The sequence below is a fragment of the Schistocerca americana genome, chromosome 8 (genome assembly GCF_021461395.2).
Source record: "Schistocerca americana isolate TAMUIC-IGC-003095 chromosome 8, iqSchAmer2.1, whole genome shotgun sequence".
Lineage (NCBI taxonomy): Eukaryota > Metazoa > Arthropoda > Insecta > Orthoptera > Acrididae > Schistocerca > Schistocerca americana.
This window is the reverse complement of record NC_060126.1, coordinates 49,093,796-49,118,303: the sequence shown is the minus strand read 5'-3', so window position 1 is coordinate 49,118,303 and position 24,508 is coordinate 49,093,796. Positions and strand designations below refer to the sequence as shown.

Genomic DNA, 24,508 nt, shown 5'->3' with positions numbered 1-24,508 from the left:
CGGTATTAGGCAGGTGTACCAGTTTCTTTGGCTCTTCAGTACATTTTCAGTACGAAAGAACAGCCTAGGCTGCAAAAGCAGCACATACTTTATTGCCGCGTATCCCTTTTTCAGGAATCTTACAGGAACTGCGAGTAATTAATAACTAATGCGTTACCAGCAATTTCTATACGATTTCTGAAGATGCCTAGAAAAGGCGAAACGCGTCGATATAGCTTATGCTGTTTTTGCAGCCTAGAATATTTTTCCTAATGTAAAGTCTTCCTCTGTCGTGGTGACCGAGTGAATTTAAGCAGTCCTCGTTTTTCTGTAGCAACTCTTCCTAGATGGACTCGATGCAACAATTATTCCCTACGCTTTGGAGTTACTAATATTTGTCAGTAGAAACAGGACGCATGTTTTCGATACAGTCAACTATCTGATTCTGAATTTGATCGCAACTGTCGCCATAGTTCAGACTGAGGGGAACATGTGCTGTATGGCGAGCTCAAGAATCCTCGAGAAAAATTGTTAGCTCGCTTTAGCTTTAATCTTACCAAATTGTTTAAAGTTATAAGCGTGTTCATGGTGAGATGGTGAGAGATTTTCACAGTACCTAGGTAAAAATTGATAAAACGAAAGCCATCTAATTGGTTAATCCATGAATCGAAACAAAATGCAGTGGCCCATATAAGGAAAAACTGATACATAGAAGAATCAAACAAATATGAAAGGAACAACAGTCTGGGAAGTAGATTCTTCTTCAGAAAATAGTCCTACTGACGATAGTGTCTCCCTGAGTATTAGGAAATGATTGTCGAAGAGCTACATAAGCAACTCGGATGTGTCAGAGACTTTTGGGAACTGTGCAACCTGGGTAAGGTGAGAGTGCAAGATGTTGAGATGTGACATCGGAGGACAAAGTTGTAGACGCCATCCACATAGAGTACCTCAAGCGCTGAGAAGAGCAGAAGAGGCAAGGAGAGAGGAAGAGATGCCCGAACCGGCAAATGACGCTGGAAAGAATACTAGGGACGAAAAATACACTGATGGAAAAAATTGCGACACCACAAGATAATTAATGCAGAATAATGAAACTTATGGAATGCAGTTGTCTGTGTAACGTACTTAAGACATTAACATTGCAAGATCACAAGTTAATATAAGCGCGAGATAAGCTACTGCAAAAGTGAAATGCTGGTGATTTAATAACCGGTGTAAGCACCAGAACGCTGGAGTTGTTGTCCGATGATGTCGAACATGGGCTCGATTGGAGACAGATCTGGTGATCGAGCAGGCCAAGGCTACATGTCGACACTCTATAGAGCATTTTGGTTTACAACAGCGACATGAGGGCGAGGGTTATGGAGCAGTAAAACATCCCGCTGGAATACTGTTGGGGAATGGCAGCAATAGAGATCGAATCACCAGACTGGTGAACAAATTTGCAGTTAGGATGCGTTGGATGACCACGAGAGTATACCTGCTGCCATACAAAATCGTACGCTTTCTACCCAACACTGGCACTGAATCAGAATCAGCTTCATCACGAAACGTAATAGACTTTCACCCTACCCTTGAATGAGCTCTCGCTTGACATTACCGAAGTTGCAAATATCGGTAGTTTGGTGTCAGTAGATTGCACGCTACAGGACGTCTGGCTCTGGCCCGTGTTTGAAGTACCGTGTTTGTAACAGTTCACTGTGTCACTGTGGTGCCAATTGCTGATTACTGTTGCAGTAGCAGTACTGTGTGCCAGAGCCATACACCGAATACGATGATCTTCCCTCTCGGTAGTGCCATGTCGCCATCTGGAGCCCGGTCTTCTTACGACTGTACATTCCCGTGACCAACGGTGCCAGGAATCATGTGTAGTGGCTACATGCCTGCCACGTCTTTCTGCAGTACCGCTGAAGGAACATCCAGTTTCTCGTAGCCCTGTTACACGATCCCATTCATATTCATTGAGGTTTTGACAATGGTGTCTTTGTCGCCCCTTGACTAACATCAACTCAGCACATCCAATCTCGGTTAGTTAGTTAGTTGGTTGCGTGTTCCATTGATCAATCCGACGGTACGGTAGCCGTTATGATGTGGAACGTGTCAAGTGCACAAGAAATGCACATGTGAAACAAAAATTTGTTAATATATATATAAAGATTAATATTTCTATTATTTACCCCATTCCCTTAAATGATACAAAATGCATATACTATATTTATAGATTTATTTATTTTTATTCGAGAATTCATCTATGGTATAGAAGGAGTCGTCAAGGAGATATGATTTCAATTAATTTTTGAAGCTATTAGTGCTGTCCGTCAGACACCTTATTTCATCTGGTAATTTGATGAAAATATTTATAGCAGCATATTTTACCCCTTTCTGTACCAAAGATAGGTTGAGCAAAGGATAGTGTAAGTCTTTCTTTTTTCTGGTATTATAATCATGAATGTCACACTTGTTTTTAAACTAGTCCATGTTGTTGAGAACAAATTTAATTAGTGAGTAGATGTATTGTGAGGCTGTTGTAAGAATTCCCAATCTTTTAAAAAGATGGCTACAAGATGTGCGACTATGAAGTCCACACATTATTCTAATCACTTTCTTTTGAGCAGTGAATACTTTTTGTCTAAATGTTGAAAAATATTATTCTGTATGACATCAGAGAGTGAAAGTATGCGAAGTATGTTAGCTTACTAATTTCCATATCCTCAAAATTGGGAATTATTCTGATCGCAAAAGTTGCTGAACCTAGTCGCTTTAGGAGATCCAAACATGAATTTTCCAATTAAGATTCTCATCTACATGTACACCCAAAAACTTAGTATGCTCTACCCTGGCTACTGACTTCTGTTGATGTGTTATATTTATTGAAGGAACTGTATTTTTTTCAGCAGAAAATTGGATGTACAGTGTTTTTTCAAAGTATAGAGTAAGCCATTTGCAGAAAAAGATTAAATGACTTTTCCAAAGACCTTATTTGCATCATTTCCAATTGGACTTTCTTTTACTGGATTAATAATGATGCTTGTATCATCAGCAAACAGTGTCAGTGCAGCTTCCTGTTTCAGATAGGAAATGAGGTCTTTCACATATATCAAGAACAGAAGGGGACCCATGATTGAACCCTGTGGAACATCTCATGTAATTTCACCCAAGTTAGATGAAGTGGCAAACTTATTTAAATCACTTGACCGATATAAGGAAACTTTTTGCTTCCTGTTCTGTAGGTATGACTTAAACCATTCAAACGCTATTCCATTTATACCATAGAATTGTAATTTCTGTAACATAATGTCATGGTTCACACAATCAGATGATTTGGACAAGTCACAGAAAATTCCTATTGGTGACATTTTACTATTTAAAGACTATTACGTGGACCAGGAAATTGTATATTGCTGTCTCAGTGGAACAACATTTTTGAAATCCGAACTGTGATTTACTAAGTATCTCATTACTGTTGAGATGGCTAACCACTCTTGAGTTCATTTTTGAGAATGCTGTAAGCAAGGATACTGGCCGATAATTATTGACGTCTGTGGTGTCCCCCTTTTTGTAGAGAGGCCTGACCATGGTATATTTTCAACTGTCTGGGAAAATACCTTGAGTTAATGATGCAGAACATCATCTAGCAGTCACGACCCTTACAGCGTGTATTTAAAGCGAACGTGATATGCATCCTCATAGTGGCGCTGCTAGTGCCACTCTTGTGCGAATGTCGCGATATTGGAATGGATGGAGAGACATGCCTGCCAAATTCCGTTTATCTCGCACAACTCCTTCTTGACATTGCGATTTTTTCCCTTTGGTGTATAAGGAAAGAGGAGTATGAAGGAGAGCTTTATCTAGCACTGGCTGCCAAATAATTTATGGTGTGTTAAAGCGAACAGTAAACAGACTTCCGATATAAAAAGTGAAGCACTCAGAGGGAGAGAGGGAAACGAAGCTCCACAGGTTGAGAGGGTATGTGATGTTACTTCAGTAGCTACCATATCCAATCAGATTTACAAGAGCTGTCCGCACACAGTTTATAGAGACGTGTGCGACGTGTGAACAAGCACTGTGGAAGGTGCCACTACTGTACTGCTGTCCGCGAAGCACTGTTATAGCGTCATAGTTCCTTCAGTCGCTACACTACTAGCTGTAACCCAGCGTCGTACAAGACGGCTAGAAGCATCACTACGGGAGGAGCAACACCACTGCACATCTCCAAAGAATTAGACTTTAACCGCTCCACTGGTCAGCGCCATACCCGCAGACGACGTTCTCCTGGATAGTCCAAAACCGCGGTTCATAGCTGAGGACAGTGCGACGCCATTCATCCACCCATACTCCCATTGACGGCACCACTCCAAACACAGCAGTCTGCGTTGTGATCTTAAGGCAGCTTACGCATGCGACGTAATTCGCTGGTCCGATTGCTACTACTTTCCTACCAATGGCGCAGGATAAAACAGAATGTAGGGGGCAGTCCGTTACTTGTTTTCAGATAGACGAATATATCCGCCCTCAGGCTGCTACGCTTGGGACAAGGAATGAGAGAGGTGAAAGACTAATTGAGTTCTGTTATAAATTTCAGCTAGTAATAGCGAGTATTCTGTTCTAAAATCACTAGAGGAGGATGTATAGTTGGAATAGGCCAGGTCATACGGGAAGATTTCAGTTAGATTACATCATGGTCAGACAGAGATTTCGAAATCAAATATTGGATTGTAAGACGTATCAAGGAGCAGATATAGACTCAGATCACAATGTAGTAGTCATGGGGAGCAGAATGAAGTTTAAGACATTAGTCAGGAAGAATCAATATGCAAAGAAGTGGGCTACAGCAGTACTAAGGAGTGACGAGATGCGCTTGAAGTTCTCTAAGGCTGTAGATACAGCAATTAAGAGTAACCCATAGGTGGTACAGTAGACAAGGAAAGGGCAATCACAGAAATTGGAAGGAAAAACATAGGTACAAAGAAGGTAACTGCGAAGAACCCATGGGTCGATGAAAGAAGGAAGTACAAAAATGTTCAGGGAAATTCAGCAGTACAGAAATACAAGTCGCTGAGGGATGAAATAAAAATGAAGTGCAGGGAAGCTAAGACGAAATGGCTGCATGAGAAATGTGAAGAATCTAAAATGAAATGATTGTCGGAAGGATTGATTCAGCATATAGGAAAGTCGAAGCAAGGGTGGTAACGTCAAGAATGTAACGGGAATTCCACTATTGAAGGCAGAAGAAAGAGAGAGAGGATAGGTGTAAAGAGCAACCTGAAGGCCTTTGTCAGGGGGAGGATTTGTCTGATGTTATAGAAGAAGAAACAGGAGTCGTTATAGAAGAGATAGGGACTCACTGTTAGAACCAGGATTTAAGAGAGCTATGGAGGACTTCGGATAAAATAAGGCAGAAGGCATCGATAACATTTCATTATAATTTCTAAAATCATTGAGGGAAGTGTAAACAAATAGGCTATTATGTTGCTGTTTAGAATGTATGAGTCTGGCATCATACCATCTCACTTTCGGAAAAATATAATCGACACATTTCCGATGACCGCAAGAGTCGAAAAGTGCGAGAATTATCGCTTTATGGCTTTAGGAAATGTAGAAGCAACAGAGAGGAACTCAAGACATATGCATAGGATTTGTCGACCTGAGAAAAGCGTTTAACAACGTAAAATGGTACAAGATGTTCGAAATTCTGCTAAAAATAGGGGTAACCTCTAGGGAGAGATGGTTAATATACAATATGTACAAGAACCAAGAGGGAATAATAAGAGAGGACGACCAAGAACGAAATGACCGGAATAAAAATGATGTAAGACAGGGATGTAATCTTTCGCCCCTATTGTTCAATCTGCACATCGAAGAAGCAATGATTGAATTAAAAGGAAGGTTCAGAGTGAATTTAAAATTCAAGGTGAAAGGGTACCAATGATACGATTCGCTGATGATATTGCTGTCCTGAGTGAAAGTGAAGAAGAATTACATGATCTATTGAATGGAATGAGCACTCCAATGAGTACATAATATAGATTGAGAGTAAATCGAAGAAAGAAGAAAGTAATGAGAAGTAGCAGAAATGAGAACAGCGAAAAACATACCATCAGGATTGATGGTCAAAACGTAGATGATGTTAAGGAATTCTGCAACGTACGCAGCAAAACAACCAACGACGGACTGAGAAAGGAGGACGTCAAAAGCATACTAGCACTGGAAAAAGGGCATTCCTGGCCAATAGAAGTGTACTAGTATAAAACATAGCTCTTAATTTGACGAAGAAATTTCTGAGAATGTACGTTTGGAAAACAGAATTGTATGGCAGTGAAACATGGACTGTAGGCAAAGAACAGAAGAGAATCGAAGCATTTGAGTGTAGTGCTATAGACGAATGTTGAAAATCGGGTGGACTGATAAGGTAAGGAATGAGGAGGTTCTGCGCAGAATCGGTGAGGAAAACACTGACAAGGAGAAGAGACAGGATGAAAAGACATATGTCAAGACAAAAGGGAATAACTTTCACAGCTAGAGGGAGCTGTAGAGGGTAAAACATGTAGAGGAAGACAGAGATTGGAATAAATCCAGCAGATAGAGGACGTCGGTTGCAAGTTCTGCTCTCGGATGAAGAGTTTGCCACTGGAGAGGAATTTGTTGCGAGCCGCATCAGATCAGTCAGAAAATTGAGGACTCAAAAAAAGAAAAAAAAAAGCAAGGCACTCGCACCGGTCGTCTGCTTCCATAGTCCATTAACGTCAAATTTAGCCGCACTGCCATAACGGATACGGTCGTCGTACGTCCCACATTGTTTTGTGCATTTATTTCAAGCAGTGTTGCCTGTCTGTTAGCACTGACTAGGATACGCAAGCGCTGCTGCTCTAGCTCATAAAATGGATGCCGTTGGCCACTGGCTTGTCTGAAATTTGGCATTCTCGGCCCTTTCTTGAATTCCGTAATATATCTGAAATGGAATGTTCTATATGTCTATCCCAAACTATCATCGTGCGTTCAAAGTCTGTTAATTCCCATTGTACGGCCATGTTCACGTCTGAAGCATGTTCACATGAATCACCTGAGTACAAATGCCAGCTCCACCAATGAACTGCCGTTTTATACCTTCTGCACGCCATGCTAGTGTGTGTGTGTGTGTATGTATCAATTCTGTCACCTCGGTGTACATAACTACAAGTATACACGCGCTTTTCCGATAGTCACTTAAGTTTCCATAGACTATGGTTACAACATCTGTATTACTTGCAATATACACTATTGGCCATTAAAATTGCTACACCACGAAGATGACGTGCTACAGACGCGAAATTTAACTGACAGGAAGAAGATGCTGTGATATGCGAATGATTAGCTTTTCAGAGCATTCACAAAAGGTTGGCGCCGGTGGCAATGTGCTGACATGAGGAAAGTTTCCAACTCGATTTCTCATACACAAACAGCAGTTGACCGAAGTTGCCTGGTGAAACTTTGTTCTGATGCCTCGTGTAAGGAGGACTAATGCGTACCATCACGTTTCCGGCTTTGATAAAGGTCGGATTGTAGCCTATCGCGATTGCGGTTTATCATATCGCGACATTGCTGCTCGAGTTGGTCGAGATCCAATGACTGTTAGCAGAATGTGGAATCGGTGGGTGCAGGAAGGTAATACAAAAACGCCGTGATGGCTCCCAACGGCCTCGTATCACTAGCAGTCGAGATGACAGGCATCTTATCCGCATGACTGTAACGGGTCGTGCAGCCACGTCTCGATGCCTGAGTCAACAGATGGGGACGTTTGCAAGACAACAACCATCTGCACGAACAGTTCGACGACGTTTGTAGCAGCATGGACTATCAGCTCGGCGACCATGGCTGCGGTTACCCTTGACGCTGCATCACAGACAGGAGTGCCTGCGATGGTGTACTCAACGACAAACCTGGGTGCACGAATGGCAAAACGTCATTTTTTCGGATGAATCCAGGTTGTGTTTACGGCATCATGATGGTCACATCCGTGTTTGGCGACATCGCCGTGAACGCACATTGGAAGCGTGTGTTCGTCATCGCCATACTGGCGTATCACCCGGCGTGATGGTATGGAATGCCATTGGTTACACGTCTCGGTCACCTCTTGTTCGTATTGACGGCACTTTGAACAGTGGACGTTATATTTCAGATTTGTTACGACCCGTGGCTTTACCCTTCATTCGATCCCTGCGAAACCCTACATTTCAGCAGGATAATGCATGATTCCATGTTGCACGTCCTGTACGAGCGTTTCTGGATACAGAAAATGTTCGGTTGCCACCCTGGCCAGCACATTCTCCAGATGTCTCACCAATTGAAAACATCTGGTCAATGGTGGCCGAGCAACTGGCTCGTCAGAATACGCCAGTCACTGCTCTTGATGAACTGTGTTATCGTGTTGAAGCTGCATGGGCAGCTCTACCTGAACACGTCACCCAAGCTCTGTTTGGCTCAACGCCCAGGCGTATCAAGGCCGTTATTACGGCCAAACGTGGTTGTTCTGGGTACTGATTTCTCAGGATCTATGCACCCAAAATGCGGAAAAAGATAATCACATGTCAATTCTAGTGTAATATATTTGCCCAATGAATATCCGTTTATCATCTGCATTTCTTCTTGGTGTAGCAGTTTTAATGACCAGTAGTGTATTTCATATCTTGTGATTGTACATGGGTCTGACGATGACACTAATACAGTGTCGAAACTTGTCACGTATTTAATGATTTTATAAAACGTATGGCTCTTGACCTTCCTTGTTTATGCTAGTAAACGATTCCGCATTTAGCTGCGCAGTGTGCGTCTTCAGCGAAAAACCACACACTTCGCATTCTTTCATGGTAAATAATGTCAGAATGGACGCTGCAGTTACTTCTTTACGCTGATGACGTGGCGGCCAGCTAGGAGTTTGGTGTAGGAGGCGACTGCTGCTGCAGCGTCGGGTGGAGGTGCAGTCAATCCCCGCCGGCAGCCAAGTGCAGGCCGGTCAGGGAGGAGCTGGGGACGGGAGCAGCGGGTGCGGCTGCGGGGGCGGTGGCGGGGGCGGCGGAGGCGCGCTGTGCTCGGGGCTGCTGCTCTCACAGGGGCGGCGGCGCCGGGCCGCGGAGGAAATGAAGTCTGGCGCCGCGTGTACGAAAACTAAACAGGAGATTAAACCGGAAAGGCGCGAGGTGCGAGCAGAGACGCGGCGTCCACAAGGGAAGGCCGGGGTTAAGCGCGCCCCCACCCCCAAACCCTGCCGCGTCACCACCCTGCGAAAGGCCGGCTCTCGTCGGCCGCTCCGCGCAGTCCGGGGCTGTTTCGGCGAAAAATAATTACCGCTTGATTGCTTTCTGGAACGATGCGGCCAGCGCTGCAGCGAGCGTATGGCGCGACCAACCCGTGGCGTCACAGACCGTGCGTGGGTGTGTGTCTGTGAACACTGCTGCGTGCCCGACACGTGTCGACCAGCGGCAACTCTTCAGCGCAGTGTCGGGACATATTAACCGACTAGCGGCGAGCTATTCAGCCGCAGCCCGCCCCGGTGTTGCGTGGCCGGCACTGTTTGGGCATTCCGTTCGTCTACACAAACTGTCAACAAGAGCTATACTCGTCAAGCATTCAGTGACATTAAAAGACAACAATAAACAAATAAATTAATAAATAAAGAACCGGACAAGTGTGAGTACGTGATGCGTTCTGAGAGTTCCATGCAAACTTAATTATCTTCATTTTTATTGTTTTGGTCTTCAGTCCTGAGACTGGTTTGGAGCAGCTCTCCTGCTATCCTGTGCAAGCTTCTTCACCTCCCAGTACCTACTGCAGCCTACATCCTTCTGTATCTGTTTGTTCATCTCTTGTTCTCCCTCTACGATTTTTACCATCCACGCTGCCCTCCAATACTAAATGAGTGATCCCTTCATGCCTCAGAACATGTCCTACCATGCGATCACTTCTTCTAGTCAAGTTGTGCCACAAACTTCTCTTCTCCCCAATCATATTCAATACCTTCTCATTAGTTATATGATCTACCCAACTTCAGCATTCTTCTGTAGCACCACATTTCGAAAGCTTCTATTCCCTTCTAAACTATTTATCGTCCATGTTTCACTTCCATACATGGCTACACTCCATAGAAACACTTTCAGAAACGACTTCCTGACACTTAAATCTATACTCGATGGTAACAAATTTCTCTTCTTCAGAAAAGCTTTCCTTGCCATTGCCAGTCTACATTTGATATCGTCTCTACTTCGACCATCATCAGTTATTTTGCTCCCCAAATAGCAAAACTCCTTTACTACTTTAAGTGTCTCATTTCCTAATGTAATTCCCTCAGCATCAACCGACTTAATTCGACTACATTTCATTATCCTCGTTTTGCTTTTGCTGATGTTCATCTTATATCCTCCTTTCAAGACACTGTCCATTCCGTTCAGTTGCTCTTCCAAGTCCTTTCCTGTCTCTGACAGAATTACAATGTCATCGGCGAACCTCAAAGTTTTTATTTCTTCTCCGTGGATTTTAATACCTACTCCGAATTTTTCTTTTGTTTCCTTTACTGCTTGCTCAATATACAGATTGAATAACGTCTGGGATAGACGTTCCCAACCACTGCTTCCCTTTCATGTCCCTCGACTCTTATAACTGCCATCTGGTTTTCATAGATAGTAATAATAATTTCGGGTGGCTCCTCCTAAAAGTCTTTCTCTTGGACGCCAGTACGGCGACTTGGGTGTTCCTAACCTACCACAACTATGCAAAAGGGGACGGGGATCTCCTGTTTAAAGTAGAATCCGAAGCACGTGGTATTTATGGCGACTCCTCACACTGTTGAGAGATGAAGCCTAGGCTAACACGAAGACGGAAAAGTTCGTGGTCTATCCATGAAGTGCCGTACATACGAAACAATAAAACAAATAGGGAAAAAAATAAAATAAAATAAAATAATGGAATAAAATAATGTTAAACTGAAACTGCAGCAATAAACAGCTAAAGAACAAAACACGATCCTATTGTTTTTTTCCTTTTTTTACCGACTTTATATAACAGAGAATACAGTCGGTGAAACAACTTGCTGAAGTTGCAAATGGGAAATCATAAGACTAGTATACCCCGATGAGACGCCTTGACATTTCTCTCGGAAAGAACCATACCCTCTGACCACCTTAACCAGCACCATGGCTGGTAAACGTGAGATATAGCATATTATTAAAATTGTTCCGATAACGGGGCAATGGAGAGCCATCACAATATGCAGTAAGCGTGTACTGCTGAAACGTCAAAAACTCATTCCAGCCCACACCAGCAACAAGAAAATGTAAAAAATGAGCAATTAACCTGATCAAGAAATTAGCCTTAGACTTCGGAAAGGATGGGGTGTCCGGCCGCACGATAATGTCGGTGGAGTAAGCAGTGACAGAAGTCCTGGTGAGGAAATTAGGGCCGCGCGGGATTAGCCGAGCGGTCTGAGGGGCAGCAGTCATGGACTGTGCGGCTGGTCCCGGCGGAGGTTCGAGTCCTCCCTCGGGCATGTGTGTGTGTGTGTGTGTGTGTTTGTCCTTAGGATAATTTATATTGAGTAGTGTGTAAGCTTAGGGACTGATGACCTTAGCAGTTAAGTCCCATAAGATTTCACACACACTTTTTTTTTTTTTTTTTTTATTTTTTTTTTTAGGGAAGGCAGGTTGAGTGACAACTGCAGGTAAATCTATGCGGAAGTGTGTCATACAATCTTCCAACCGTCAAGCTGTGATATCAGTTCGATAGGATTAGGGCAGACCACCTCGTCCTTGCGAGCAAATAGGAGTTACGTCATGATCACTGGCCGACAGAAGATGACGTCACCCAGATGGCTCACCGCAATATAAAATTCTCGAAAGGCCCAATTAGAAACGAATGCGGCCTACGTCAACAGGTGAAGTAAGACTCACTGGCCGTACGAGAGTAAAGAATCGTGACGTGATAGTATGCAGTATCATGCGTCAGATATGCAAGGAGGTGACAAAAGTCATAGGATAGCGGTAAGCACATACACAGATTGTTGTAGTACTCGTATCGTGTGCAAAAAGTGTAAAAGTGCAGTGCACTGGTGAAGCTTTCATTTGTACTCAGGTGATTCACGTGAAAAGGTTTCCAATATGATTACGGCCACGCGACGGGAACTAACAGCCTTGGAACGTGGAATTATAGTTGGAGCTAGACGCATGGGACATTTCATTTCCCATATAGTTAGGGTGTTCAATATTCCGAGATCCACAGTATCAAAAGTGTTTCGAGAATACCAAATTTCAGACATTACCTCTCACCACAGACAATGCAGTGGCCGACGGCCTTCGCTCAACGACGCAGAGCAGCGACGTTTGCGTATAGATGTCAGTGCTGAGAGACAAGCAAAACCGCGTGAAATAACCACTTACATCAGTGTTGGACGTACGATGAACGTGTCTGTTAGGACATTGTAGCGAAATTTGGCGGTAATGTGAGTAGGGTGGGTAATGTTCTTATGAGTCCAGTTTTAATTTATTCACGATGGCGGACCATTCCCACTCCAGTCCTCTGCCCACTGGTGTAGATGTGGCAACATCACACTTTTGATATCAAATCAATTAATCAATCTAATCAATTAATTACTCCTTTCCCCATTGGGAAAGCCTCAGAAAAAGTTGGCAGGAAAAATCGCTCAGTCTGTGTTGAACTGTAAGTTTCCCACAGAAGGAAATTGAAGCCAGCGTCAATTACATCGCAGAGGATATACTGTTTATTTATTATTTAATAAATTGCACCGAAATAGCCATATACAGTTACTTTGCTTAACATTTTACATTTACATTTTACATTTTTGCATATTCATTTATAGATTTCACTCTTTTACTGCACAGTTCCATGTGGTATCGTTGACAGGCTTCGTTACACGGTTCACACACACTTGGTTGGCTCGTGATAATTTTTGTTTTTGCAGATTAGATGATGAAAGCCGTGAATAGATAATCTAGTTAGGACATGCCGCAGTTCGAAGTTCGGTGCTGTCCATGAGCAGTTCGTCATTACTTCGGTACCATAGAACTCCGGCCATACCTTATCTCGTTTATCCTCCATGACCTTCAGCAGATTTCTGGAAGCCTTGGTGTGTGGCATCATATGTCGAAGTTTGATGTCTTCCATTAGAAATCGCTAGCAGGTACACTAGCCTAAATCTTGTCGCCTTTATTTATAAAATTTAATTCGCATGTTCTTTATTAAATCAGTTTCCGGGAGACAAGGCTGTGGATCTGTTTATTTGGGGTGGGGGGGGGGGGGGAGGTCACTAGTCTCTTTATGTAATTTTAGAAGTTGCAAGCGCTGTAAAATAGTTCGAAAAAATTAACGATCTTTCACGAGGTAATTAAATATGCGAATAGATCGCTTTTCTCCAATTGTGCCTGCAATAGCGTCACGGCCGCGCGGGGTGGCCGCGTAGTTTGAGGCGCCATGTCACGGATTGCGCGGCCCCTCCCAAAGGAGGTTCGAGTCCTCCCTCGGGCATGGGTGTGTGTGTGTGTGTGTGTGTGTGTGTGTGTGTGTGTGTGTGTGTGTGTGTGTTGTTCTTAGCATAAGTTAGTTTACATTAGTTGAAATAGCATGAGTCTAGGGACCGATGGCCTCAGCAGTTTGGTGCCATAGGAATTCATGCACATTTGAACATTTGAACAATACCGTCACGAAACTTGCGTTAACGTCGACAGAAAATATTCACTGCACGTAATTACACCGCTACCATTCGTGTGAAGCGCTCAGTCTGTGATGTCTTGCTCTAGCCACATAATAACGTATCATCCAATGACGTGTCGCGAAAAACTGCGTCTATTAAGATCCAGAACCATTGCTAAAAAAAATCTAAACACACTGCCGAACACACACCACAAGTTGAATCTACGAGATGCGACGCTGGGAGCACATTCATTACCGTAGCAGCAAGTGTCTGCTGGGAAGCACCAGCAGTTCATTCAGGCGGTTGTTTCTTCATCCACAGACCGGAAGTGGCTCCCCTTTGTCAGCATCCTGAGGCCTGTTGGCTTGCAGCCGTTTGCATCAAAGACATTTCCTGGAAAGAGTGCTCACTTAACAATATACTTTCTGCATTCTGTCTGAAGGACACTCTTCAGTTGTGAACCACCCAATCCCCCAGCGTCCTTAAGCCAATGAACCTACAGCAGCAGCTTCCAAGAGCTTACTAAATTGACTGACAAAGAACAGTGCGTTTCCTGTCGTCGCACACACAGGCACGCACTTTGAGGCATTCTTCAGCTTATCCTATTGTTCTCAGAACGACTATGGCACCTACATACTTGAATGGCTCTGAAAAAAGCAAGATGTGGTTCCAGGAACGAAGGAGTATTTCCTCTCCAAGTGCTTGCTTCAACAGCATCCAGAAAAGACGTGTGGCAAAAGCCAGGACGCTGGCCTTTGCTTTGACATAGCCAACAATTGGTTTTGTCGGGTGGATTGGCAAGCGCATTGCATTGCCTGTCTTCCTCCTTCGTTCTGTACGTGGGTGATCATGAAAGATTTGAACAATACCCGACATGTCTGAACGTGCAAGCCTCGGTTTCCCTCTGTAAAAAGCATTCCTATTTCTTCCCGCCAAATTAGTGAGTGGATCCTGAGTCTATATACGCCTGACCTCCTCCACAGTCATCTTCATTCTGCTCTAGTCTATAACTATGTTCAGTTGTCTTTGTTAGTGCATCCCTCTGCCTCCTTTGTCGAGTATCATACAACACTACCGCGAAGCGTTATCTTCAAGCAGCATGATCACACAGTTCCTCTGTGCTCCGTCAATGCATACGTTTTTTAACGTCCTTGAAGCTGCGTTCCGTTTTGGAAATCTTGAATTCCTTTGTTGTAATATAGTTCACACCATTTATTTGTTGCCTTCATTTCTGTGAGACGTCTATGTGGTGTCTCGCTTGCTCTTACTACTCATCACATTTACTTGCGTCTGTGACGTATTCTTACCAAATGACTCGTATTCTATAAACAACGTTTAGTATAGAACTGCGAAGACTACAGAAAGGGAACAAAGATCTCAATGACCCGACGGACAGCTCATAATGTTGTGAAAAATAACTAAATCGCAACGAGGAACGACTGAACACGTGTCGCCCGTCTGGGAGCCCAGCACTATGACCACTTACCAGTTCACCCACGGTGCCGTTGCTGTGTCAACCTGCTTTTGATTGCACTTCTAGTTCTTGGACCGTTCACTGTTCCTATTTTGCTTTTCTTCACAATTCAGTACACCTTTTTTCTGTTTTTATGCTTGACCTGAGATCATTTTTTGACGGGCTATCCACTGGGTCATCTTAGAACTAAATCTGAGGGGGGGGGGGGGGGGGGTGAGGCAATTTCCCTTGTAAGCGCTTGTAGTTTGTGGTCCGAGCACGGGGCTCACAACCCGAACCACACGCCACTGTTAAGCACTAATGAAGGACTGGGTCCCTTACTTCGATTGCACATAATTCAATAAGGGCAATCAAATGGCTCTGAGCGCTATGGGACTCAACTGCTGTGGTTATCAGTCCCCTAGAACTTAGAACTACTTAAACCTAACTAACCTAAGGACATCACACACATACACACATCCATGCCCGAGGCAAGATTCGAACGTGCGACCGTAGCGGTCGAATAAGGTCAATCCAACACATTTATTGCAAATAACATAAATCAAGTTAACTCTGAATCTGACATTAAACAGGAATAAAAAAACAATTTCAATATAAGCTGATTTAGTGCATAAAGCGCGAGTTAAGCCAATAACCAGATAAACTAAACAATTCTCCGTAACTCAAAAGAAAGAGCAAAACAAAATTGAATCAATACACCCCACTGACAAATATCCAAGAAACCTTACCATACTACTCAAAAGAATACACTAAAGTGGGGAGCAGTCATTCAACCGACAGAACACTTCAGAATGAGTTCAATAACACAGCTGCGTGGCCCAGAAAACTGCAAGACATTAAATACACTTCATTTGAGGAATAACAAATACTCCTTAACATTACGCCACTCCTGTTTGAACTGCAGTGTCCCAAAGAAACAGGCGCTTATTCTGAAAGAACAATTTTTTGTGTTTAAATTAGGGCATTAAGGAATTCCAAAAGACGTCCAATCGAACCCCCCCCCCCCCCCCCGCAATCTTCCCCTTTCTAGGTGGAAGCTGAGCCAGAAACACAGAAAGCCACAAAAACACAGTTTTGCTGTGAAATCTTACAGGACACTCGGAAGCAGTTACACAAAAGGGGTCGGCACCCACAAATAACACGGGCTAAGAGTCAGGCTGGGAGCACATCCTACGAGAACTTGTCCACACTATGCTCACCACAAACTGTAGACATTCCGTCCGAACATCCGCTTGCGGTGGCTGCCAGAGGGACGAAGCAACCAACCGGCCCACGCCGTGCTTGTCACACGTTCACCTCAATTTGAACAAACATCTAGGCCAACACCAACTCCAGACTCCCCTCTCACTATATGAAATGCCTTCCAGGCAACCAGTAACCGCCGCAGGAGTTTCACTATTAGCAAACAGCCCCAGCGCAACAGACATCACACATGTGATTACGCCCGAGCCACAACTCCGCCAGTCTCACCGGCCGTCTTAAACCGATTGCCTTTCGCCGTCCCCCGTGCCCCAGCCGAAAACGCTAAGATGCTGATGCCCGGGGACGCGCCAAAGATAACAAGCCGATCGCTGATGATCGACCAGCGGTCTGGCTCAATTTGTGGCATTCCTGTCACATATCGCTGCGCAGTACTATTTTCATCCTCTGACACTATTTCTCCGCAGTTATTTTGCGTGCCTGGGAGAAAAACTTTGAGTTCTTCGTGTTTGACGGTGCATTACCAGTATGGCCGCAGGGACCTGTTGCCTGCAAAGGGCAGTCAGTCAGTCTTATAGTGAGAGGCGTGCTTCCCCAGGGAGATGGGAAGTATTTGTGGATGTGAGGCTGTTGTTTCCTTTGAGCTGCTGTGGACCAAGCTGGCAGCCTGGCCTAGCTGTGGGCGAGGGGTGCCATGACGTCACAGCTGTCCCTAGACAACAACTGAGTTTGACATTATTACCTTCTCTCCGTGGATAACAAAAGCCGAAACACAAAAAAAAACCCTGACCAGCACGTGAACGATGACTGATTTCGCTCAAAATTTTGGTTATCCAACTGAACTGAGTCACCCTACCACCGTGGTTGGCCCAAAGGGCCCGAACAACTGAGAAAATATTGCTACAGGCTGGTAGCAACCACATGATTCTTAATGTGAGTCTTGCATGCCAAAAGTAGGAAAATTCTACAGCATTACACAGTTGCTTTTTGGAGCGGGAGGGGTCGGGGGAATAAGCAACTTTCTCAACACTGAGTCGTCCTCTGGATGTACCGTTTCTTTGAAAGTAGAGAGTGCTGTAAAGTTATATTCTGGGCATTCGTCGCTGGGTGGTCGTTGAGAGACATATGGTTCCAGGCCATCGTTGAGAGGGTATCGTCTGTGGCCGCCGTCTGGTGCTGACTGGAGTAAACCAGCTGATGTGGAAAAATGTATGGCAAACTACTGTAGTGTGACTTACATTCCGAGCAGGCTGCTGTGTCGTCCGAGCAAGACACAGCCAGGGAAAAAGCGCCACAGGGGCAAAGATGCGAGGTGGTGACAGTGCCGTAGAGACTCGCCACTGGCGCGAGTTCCACCAGCGCCACGGACGGCGCTGAGGATGAAGATATCGACTTTGCCTGTCGAGTACAAACCGCCAATGACCGGACGACAACGGGCAGAAGCCTCCTGCGAAGAGAAGCTCTCGCCCACTTGGTTATAGACCACGTCCAGGGCTGATTTAGATAGGGAACGTCGTTTAGTGAGCTCTTACAATTGAACAGACAGTAGATGTAATGGCACTTGCTTTGTTTACCTACGATTATTTGCGCTTAGCCATTGAGGACTCTTTTTGGGTTACATTAGAAGCAGAGTTCCAGACGTCAATATTCATCTAGTCACAAAGATAAGTAAACCCTTTTCTCTCATTTGTTGGAGTGTTGTAGAACCTTCGTTCTCCTACCCTGTGGCCTGAGCCCGAGTCATAGCTGTGTAATAGTGCCAGGAAGAAATTGTCTTAGCAGTGTACCGCACCAGAAGCCGTTTCACGAACTCGCAATCTCGGCCTACCGGAACAACAGTGGCAACTCGGCCTCCACAGCAGTAGCAACGAGACTTCACAAAACATCGAGTTATTTGCTTACTCTGTCATGCAACTTGTGTTGGTTAACTTGGCTACAATTTTTTGAATATTGATCCGTTGATAACTCTGGTTCTGCGAGCTGGCCAGATGAACAGGTGTTTTTCAATACAGTGTTGCACACTTATTGGTAGCTTCCACAATATTAGAGTCGTTTCGTAATTTGGTTTGAGATTTAGAGAACTTTTCTAACCGTTCATTTTACTATGATTTATACCAATCATTATAGCATGTAAGCCGGCTGGAGTGGCCGTGCGGTTCTAGGCGCTGCAGTCTGGCACCGAGCGACCGCTACGGTCGCAGGTTCGAATCCTGCCTCGGGCATGGATGTGTGTGATGTTCTTAGGTTAGTTAGATTTAATTAGTTCTAAGTTCTAGGCGACTGATGACCTCAGAAGTTAAGTCGCATAGTGCTCAGAGCCATTTGAACCATTTTTTTATAGCATGTAAATAACAATGTCACTACCGACTTGGATTTCAAGATCCCTCACTACACTACTTCTTTTTCATGATTAGATGATCTGCAAATAAATATAACTTGTTGTAGATCCGGTTTGTTGTTCTGAACGTGGCGGTGTTTTAGTTGTGTACGGTGGCCAAATTCAACGATTAATTATATTAACAATTCAGAGAACAGAACGAGTAATTCAATCGCTCGTCTTGTGTGATCAGAGATTTGTTTTACAGCAAGTATCACACTTACGCTCTTCGAGTCAGATCTGTCACACACCAGACACAACTTTCAAGTTGCTTTTCTATTCCGCGATCACTTATTTCAGTAAGAACCATTTTGACGTTCATACGCTTTTTAAAGGACTTTTTTAAGACCTTCAACGATGCACTAACTCAGAGGTATTCAAATCACACGGGAATAGAGGAAGATTCACAGTTACCATTGGAAACTTATGGAATCTGTGGAGGGAGCTTTCTACATAAAGTTTTGACAACGAACCTATGTCCGGAAATGTACCGTTTGGACACAAAGAAAATTGAAAAATCGCTTCACGAGACACCCACAGCGGAGATAATGAATCTGTGAAGAGTAACAACTGTAGAGGAAGACAAACGCTTCAAGTTGGCTCAAAAGGATGTAGGCTGCATTAGTTACGCAGAGATGAAGAGGCTTGCATAGCGCAGAGTAACCTGGAAAAAGCTGCCTCAGGGCTGTCTTCAGAATCAAGCGCACAGAAACTACAGCAACAACAACCTCTAGATGTTTACGAACTTGCAGCCCTCTGCAGGTGGGAAAGTTTTATGTTTAGCAAGCACGTCAGAGAACTCATCTCCAATGTCCGTCCCATGTGGACTATTTACTGTTGTTGAGTCGCTTTGATCATCAGTGCAGAGCAGTTTTTGCACATAGGCTATCGCCTACATTGTCACACTAACGAAACGGATGGTTTGAAAATGGTCACAGGTGCCCGAAACTAGTCACCATCAAGAAATAAAAAAAAAAGGTACTCCTCAATACAACGTTTGACGGAGCTACAACAATTTATTTCACTCTAGATGTATGATTATTTGATTGTCTTGGTGAAAACTATGGGTGCCTGTAAGTGGTAAGCAGGAATTGAGCGTACACTGGCTGCAACGTAGCCTACAACTGGAGGAAAACACATCGCATAAACGCAGATGGAATCGTATTTATCGTCTTCATCTACATCACAGGTTCAGTCTTTTGGTGCGGCCCATCTCCTATCTCCTTCGAAATATCTCTTCACTGGTCTTCCTAAAGATATTTTGCCTCTGGTTTTAAATTGTTTTAGTGATTCTTGCATCTGACATACGGTTCATGTATTATTTCCATCTTATCTGACATTTTTTTTATTGTGATAGTTGTGTTTTGCGTATTGCGTTCATCCAAAAAATCATTTCTCTTTTTATACATTCTATTAGCTTTTCATTTGCCTTCTTAAGCGCCTAGTTTCCGCATCCACAGTGTAGTGCAGATATAGCCAAAATGTTGCAGAACTTCACTAGAGTATCTCTGTGGTGTGTCTTTCGGAAAGTTCTGCACATAGTTTCGCAGAAATACTTAAATAGATCTGACGCATTTCGTATTTCATTATTTTTGGGCACTACATCCAAACTGGTTGACTGTATTAATTTCATTTATGATGTGTTTGCCAATTTCGATCTTAAATCCCATGAGCTGCTGTCCTAAAGATGCTGCTGATTTTGCCTTTGTAATAGCGATGTTCCAATTATATTCACTCGCTATATTACATAAATAGCTTCTTGTAGGTAATTTTTATTCTAGCAATAGCTTGGTACTCATCAGAAACCAGTGTATTAAGACACACCTTAATAATTAGAAAATGTTTTACAGGCTGCACCCAAGTTCTATTTGCATGATAAATGTACAGAGTGAAGAAAAATTCCCATATTCGGACTTCGCAGTGCTATTCCTCACATGCGAAAAACGCAAAAATTTCTGTCACAAAATTTTGCCTGCGCGTAATTCCGGCAGTAAATGGACGTCAAAGACTGGCATTATTGCAACACTGTAATCACATAAACGGTAACTAACTCTGTAGCGTAATGTAATAGCGCTCTGCAGTTGATGCAGTGGATAATGTTTTGGCTTACCTTGCCGGAGGTCGAGGGTTCGATTCTAGATCGAGGCAAATTAGTTTTTATTTGCGAAATGCAGTCTGCGTGGTGCGGTATCTGATGTCTTAATTATCATACAGTGATTAAAGTGGGTCTTCTACAAAACGTTTGTACTTACATACTACGAATACAGAAATGGAAGTAGAATCGCTTTCATCGGTCAGCTTTTAGAGAAGCCTTTTGCACATCGTGGACGCGAATTGTTTCACACCACTTCATCCACTAAAATCCAAACCCGTTTTGTGCGAACCCTCCCCTAACTGTCCTGTAGATTATTACCAACTATTATTCTTGTCACGTTCCGGTACTTTATACTTCGTTAGGAACGTACTATGTAAAAGTCGGATATGTGCGCCTTAAGAAAAGGTGTATACCACAGTATTATATGGCAGAATGGGAATTGGCAAATAGAAACAAATATACCTCGACTTAAAATTGAATCCTCGAACTCCTGCATGTTAACGCGAAACGTGGTCCACTACACCAACAGCACAGGGGGTCTCTAAAGATTACAGCGCTGCCAGACTGCCAGTCTTTGACGTCCATTTACAGCCGGAAATATATGCAGCACGAAATTTTGTGAGAGACGTTTTTATATTGCTAGTATATGTGGAATCGCAGTGCGAAGTCCGAGTGCGCGAATTTTTCTTCACCCTGTATATGTGCATTAAAAGAAAGTGATTGGTAGGCTTCAACCCTATCTCTTTAGTTATTCGTGTATAAATCTTGTACAGCTCTTAGATCAGACGGGATCTCTCTGTTTCTTAAATTTTTCCACAGTGTGTTTCGATTTAAGTCATCTAACGCCTTTTCGTGACGTTTATTTCCTTTCTTACAAATAGAACATAGGCGGATTATATGCCATTATTCAGGTATACAACGACATTTCCAGCAGTTTATTCATTTATTGTTAAATAAGCGAAATGTCGTGTGATTAGGGCCTCCCATCGGGTAGACCGTTCACCGGGTGCAAGTCTTTCGATATGACGCCACTTCGGCGACTTGGGCGTCGATGGAGATGAAATAATGATGATTAAGACAAATCAACACCCAGTCCCTTAACGGAGAAAATCTCCGAGCCAGCCGGGAATTGAACCCGAGCCCTTAGGATTGACATTCTGTCGCGCTTACCACTTTTTTTTTTTAATCTCATTTTGTTCGTTTTCGTTCGTTGAATCTGCTCGTGGCGGACGTCGCAAAACACCCGTTTCAGTTCGTTGTTGATCCATTAACTCAGTTCTTTTATTACTCAGCTACCGGGGCGAACATTTATTGTTTATTGGCGTGACCATATTAGGTCCTTGAAGAGACACTCTGGCATCGTACTAGGAACAACATATACCAATTACATACTGCAAGACATTAGCTTAGTTTAGTCACGGGGAATCAGAAACCGGCTTAAAATTCATCAATCTACGGTATATTCAACGAGAACCAGAAACAGACTTGAAATTCATCAATCTACGTTATATTCAAGGAGAACCAGAAACCCACTTGACGTAAACAGCCCTCGCCGCCGACTCATTCCGTTCCGCTGTGCTGTCGTATGGTGTGGTGTGGTGTGGCGTGCTGCCCCGGGCTGAGACTGGGTGCCTCGTAAAGCGCCATCGCGCGGCACAGTAAAACGCACCGCATTCAGCGGCGCCCTCTGTGCACGCCTGATTTATATGCCTCGTCGACATTCCTGGCCCGGGACACTCTCCGTTTAATGTGCGCGACTCGGCGACCTCCGAGGCCGAGACGCATTACTGGATTATAGGTTACATTACGATACCTCTGCCTCAGCTTCCGTAGTGTTGCCTCCCGCAGCTTCTTATTGCTTTCTCCATGAATGGGAAGCAGAACAAAATGATAAAGTGATAGTTTCCTTGAAAATCTGAAATCGGTGTTTGGCCAAATACAGAAAGTTTCGAAAGTTTGATTTATATTATTCCTTTATTGTTATCTTTCATCATAAACGTATTCACGCTCACAGGGCAATTCAGTGAATTGGTGCAGATATACAGGGTGTTTCAACCCTTGGAAGGGATGTAGAAGGTGTCTTGAGAAACAAAGTGAGAATAGGAATCAGTGTCCGGAAACGTCATCCAATGACGCTACAAAGTGTTGAAGTTATAGGTAACAACAATTGTATATTTATGTAGATGCAGGCTGATTCCGTGATGATGCTACTAACTTTCAGGGATGATGAAGAAGAATAAACGTATTAATTCGAGTTAATGGAACGGAAATGAACGAGTCTGATACCCCTGACAGTGGGATACATGTAACGATATTGTTGCTGCTAGGACTGTAGCGTAGGCAACTTTCAGAGGTGACAATATGGCTCAAAACAAGAAAAAAAATGTCCAGTAATGATTCCCTCTAAAATGAATGCCTGAGAAGTTTACTGGTTCATCTTCGATACCGCGGACACATCTCCTCGATAGAGCAAATGTTCATAGCCCATGTTTACTAGACTTTTTTTTCTTCTTTTGGTCCATACTACCGCCTCTGAAATTTGCCTACCGTACAATCGTAACAACAATGTCGGTAAATGTATTCCTCTGTCAGAGGTATCAATACGATAGCTTTTGAGTCGGTCGCTTCCGGACTAGGCTTCCTTACCTCAGATCAAAATTATATATATGTAGTGTACATTCTTTAGGACATGTCCGAAGGAATAGGCAAGACGGCTAAATATCTCTTCCGTGCAGGTGCACAGTAGGCTCTTACGGGAATCGGCGATATGCCGCGAGTAAAGAGGATGATAGGCAAGGGGCTCTACGTCAGTAGTGTGTGGACAAGTTGAGAATTTGAGTCTGAGGGAAGGCGTGCTAGGGTAGTTCATCCTACTGCAATGACCAATGTGTGCGGGTGGCTTAGTGGTCAGAGCACCTGCCTAATCAGCAGGAGACCCGGAATCCTGGTCTGGCGCAGATTTTCAGTATTCCCCATTGATTTCAATGAGTGCCCGTTTGCAGCCAATATCTGTAATTCCTTTCTGTGTTAGCTGAAATGAATGCATTTATCCTTCTCCATCATCTCTGAAAGTTTGGCACATCGTCACGGAATCACACAATACACAGTAAACGCTGGCGATAATAACTTCGACGTTGTATAGCGCCTTTGAATTACGTTTCTGGACACGAGTACTTATCCGCATTTTGTTCCTCAAGACACCCTCTACATCCACTAGAAGTTTGTCGATGTCATTTTGAATATATCAGTACACTTTCTTGTCGTTGGCATTTTGAATATAGTTGGAATGCACAATGGACATAAATTAATGCAGGTCATCAGACAGGATGCTTACATACGTGTCATCTGTCAAAGTCATGTGTAGACGTATCAAGGGCGCAATATCACTCCAACTGCACACGCCCCACAACATTACAGGGCCCCTACCAGCTTCAACAGTCCCCTGCTGAGATGCAGGGTCCATGGACTCATGAGGTTGTCTCCACACCATTACACGTCCATCCACTCGATATAATCTGAAACGAGACTCCTCCGACTAGGCAACATGTTTCCAGTCATCAACAGTCCAATGTCGGTGTTGACGGGCCCAGGCGAGGCGTTAAGTTTTGTGTCGTGTAGTCGCCAAGGTTACACGTGTGGGCCTTCGGTTCCGAAAGCCCATATCGGTGATGTTTCGTTGAATGGTTCACACGCTGATACTTGTTGGTG

At 43.8% G+C, this 24,508-nt stretch overlaps 1 protein-coding gene across 1 annotated transcript in view; it reads right to left on the bottom strand.

The window, feature by feature from the left end:
- LOC124545516 (vegetative cell wall protein gp1-like) overlaps positions 1-22,521 on the bottom strand; it is a 103,226-nt gene extending 80,705 nt beyond the window's left edge. The window contains exon 1 of the mRNA XM_047124463.1: positions 22,470-22,521. Within this exon, the coding sequence (XP_046980419.1) occupies positions 22,470-22,521 (52 nt within the window). The remainder of the gene's footprint in view (positions 1-22,469) is intronic.
- Positions 22,522-24,508: the final 1,987 nt, after the last annotated feature.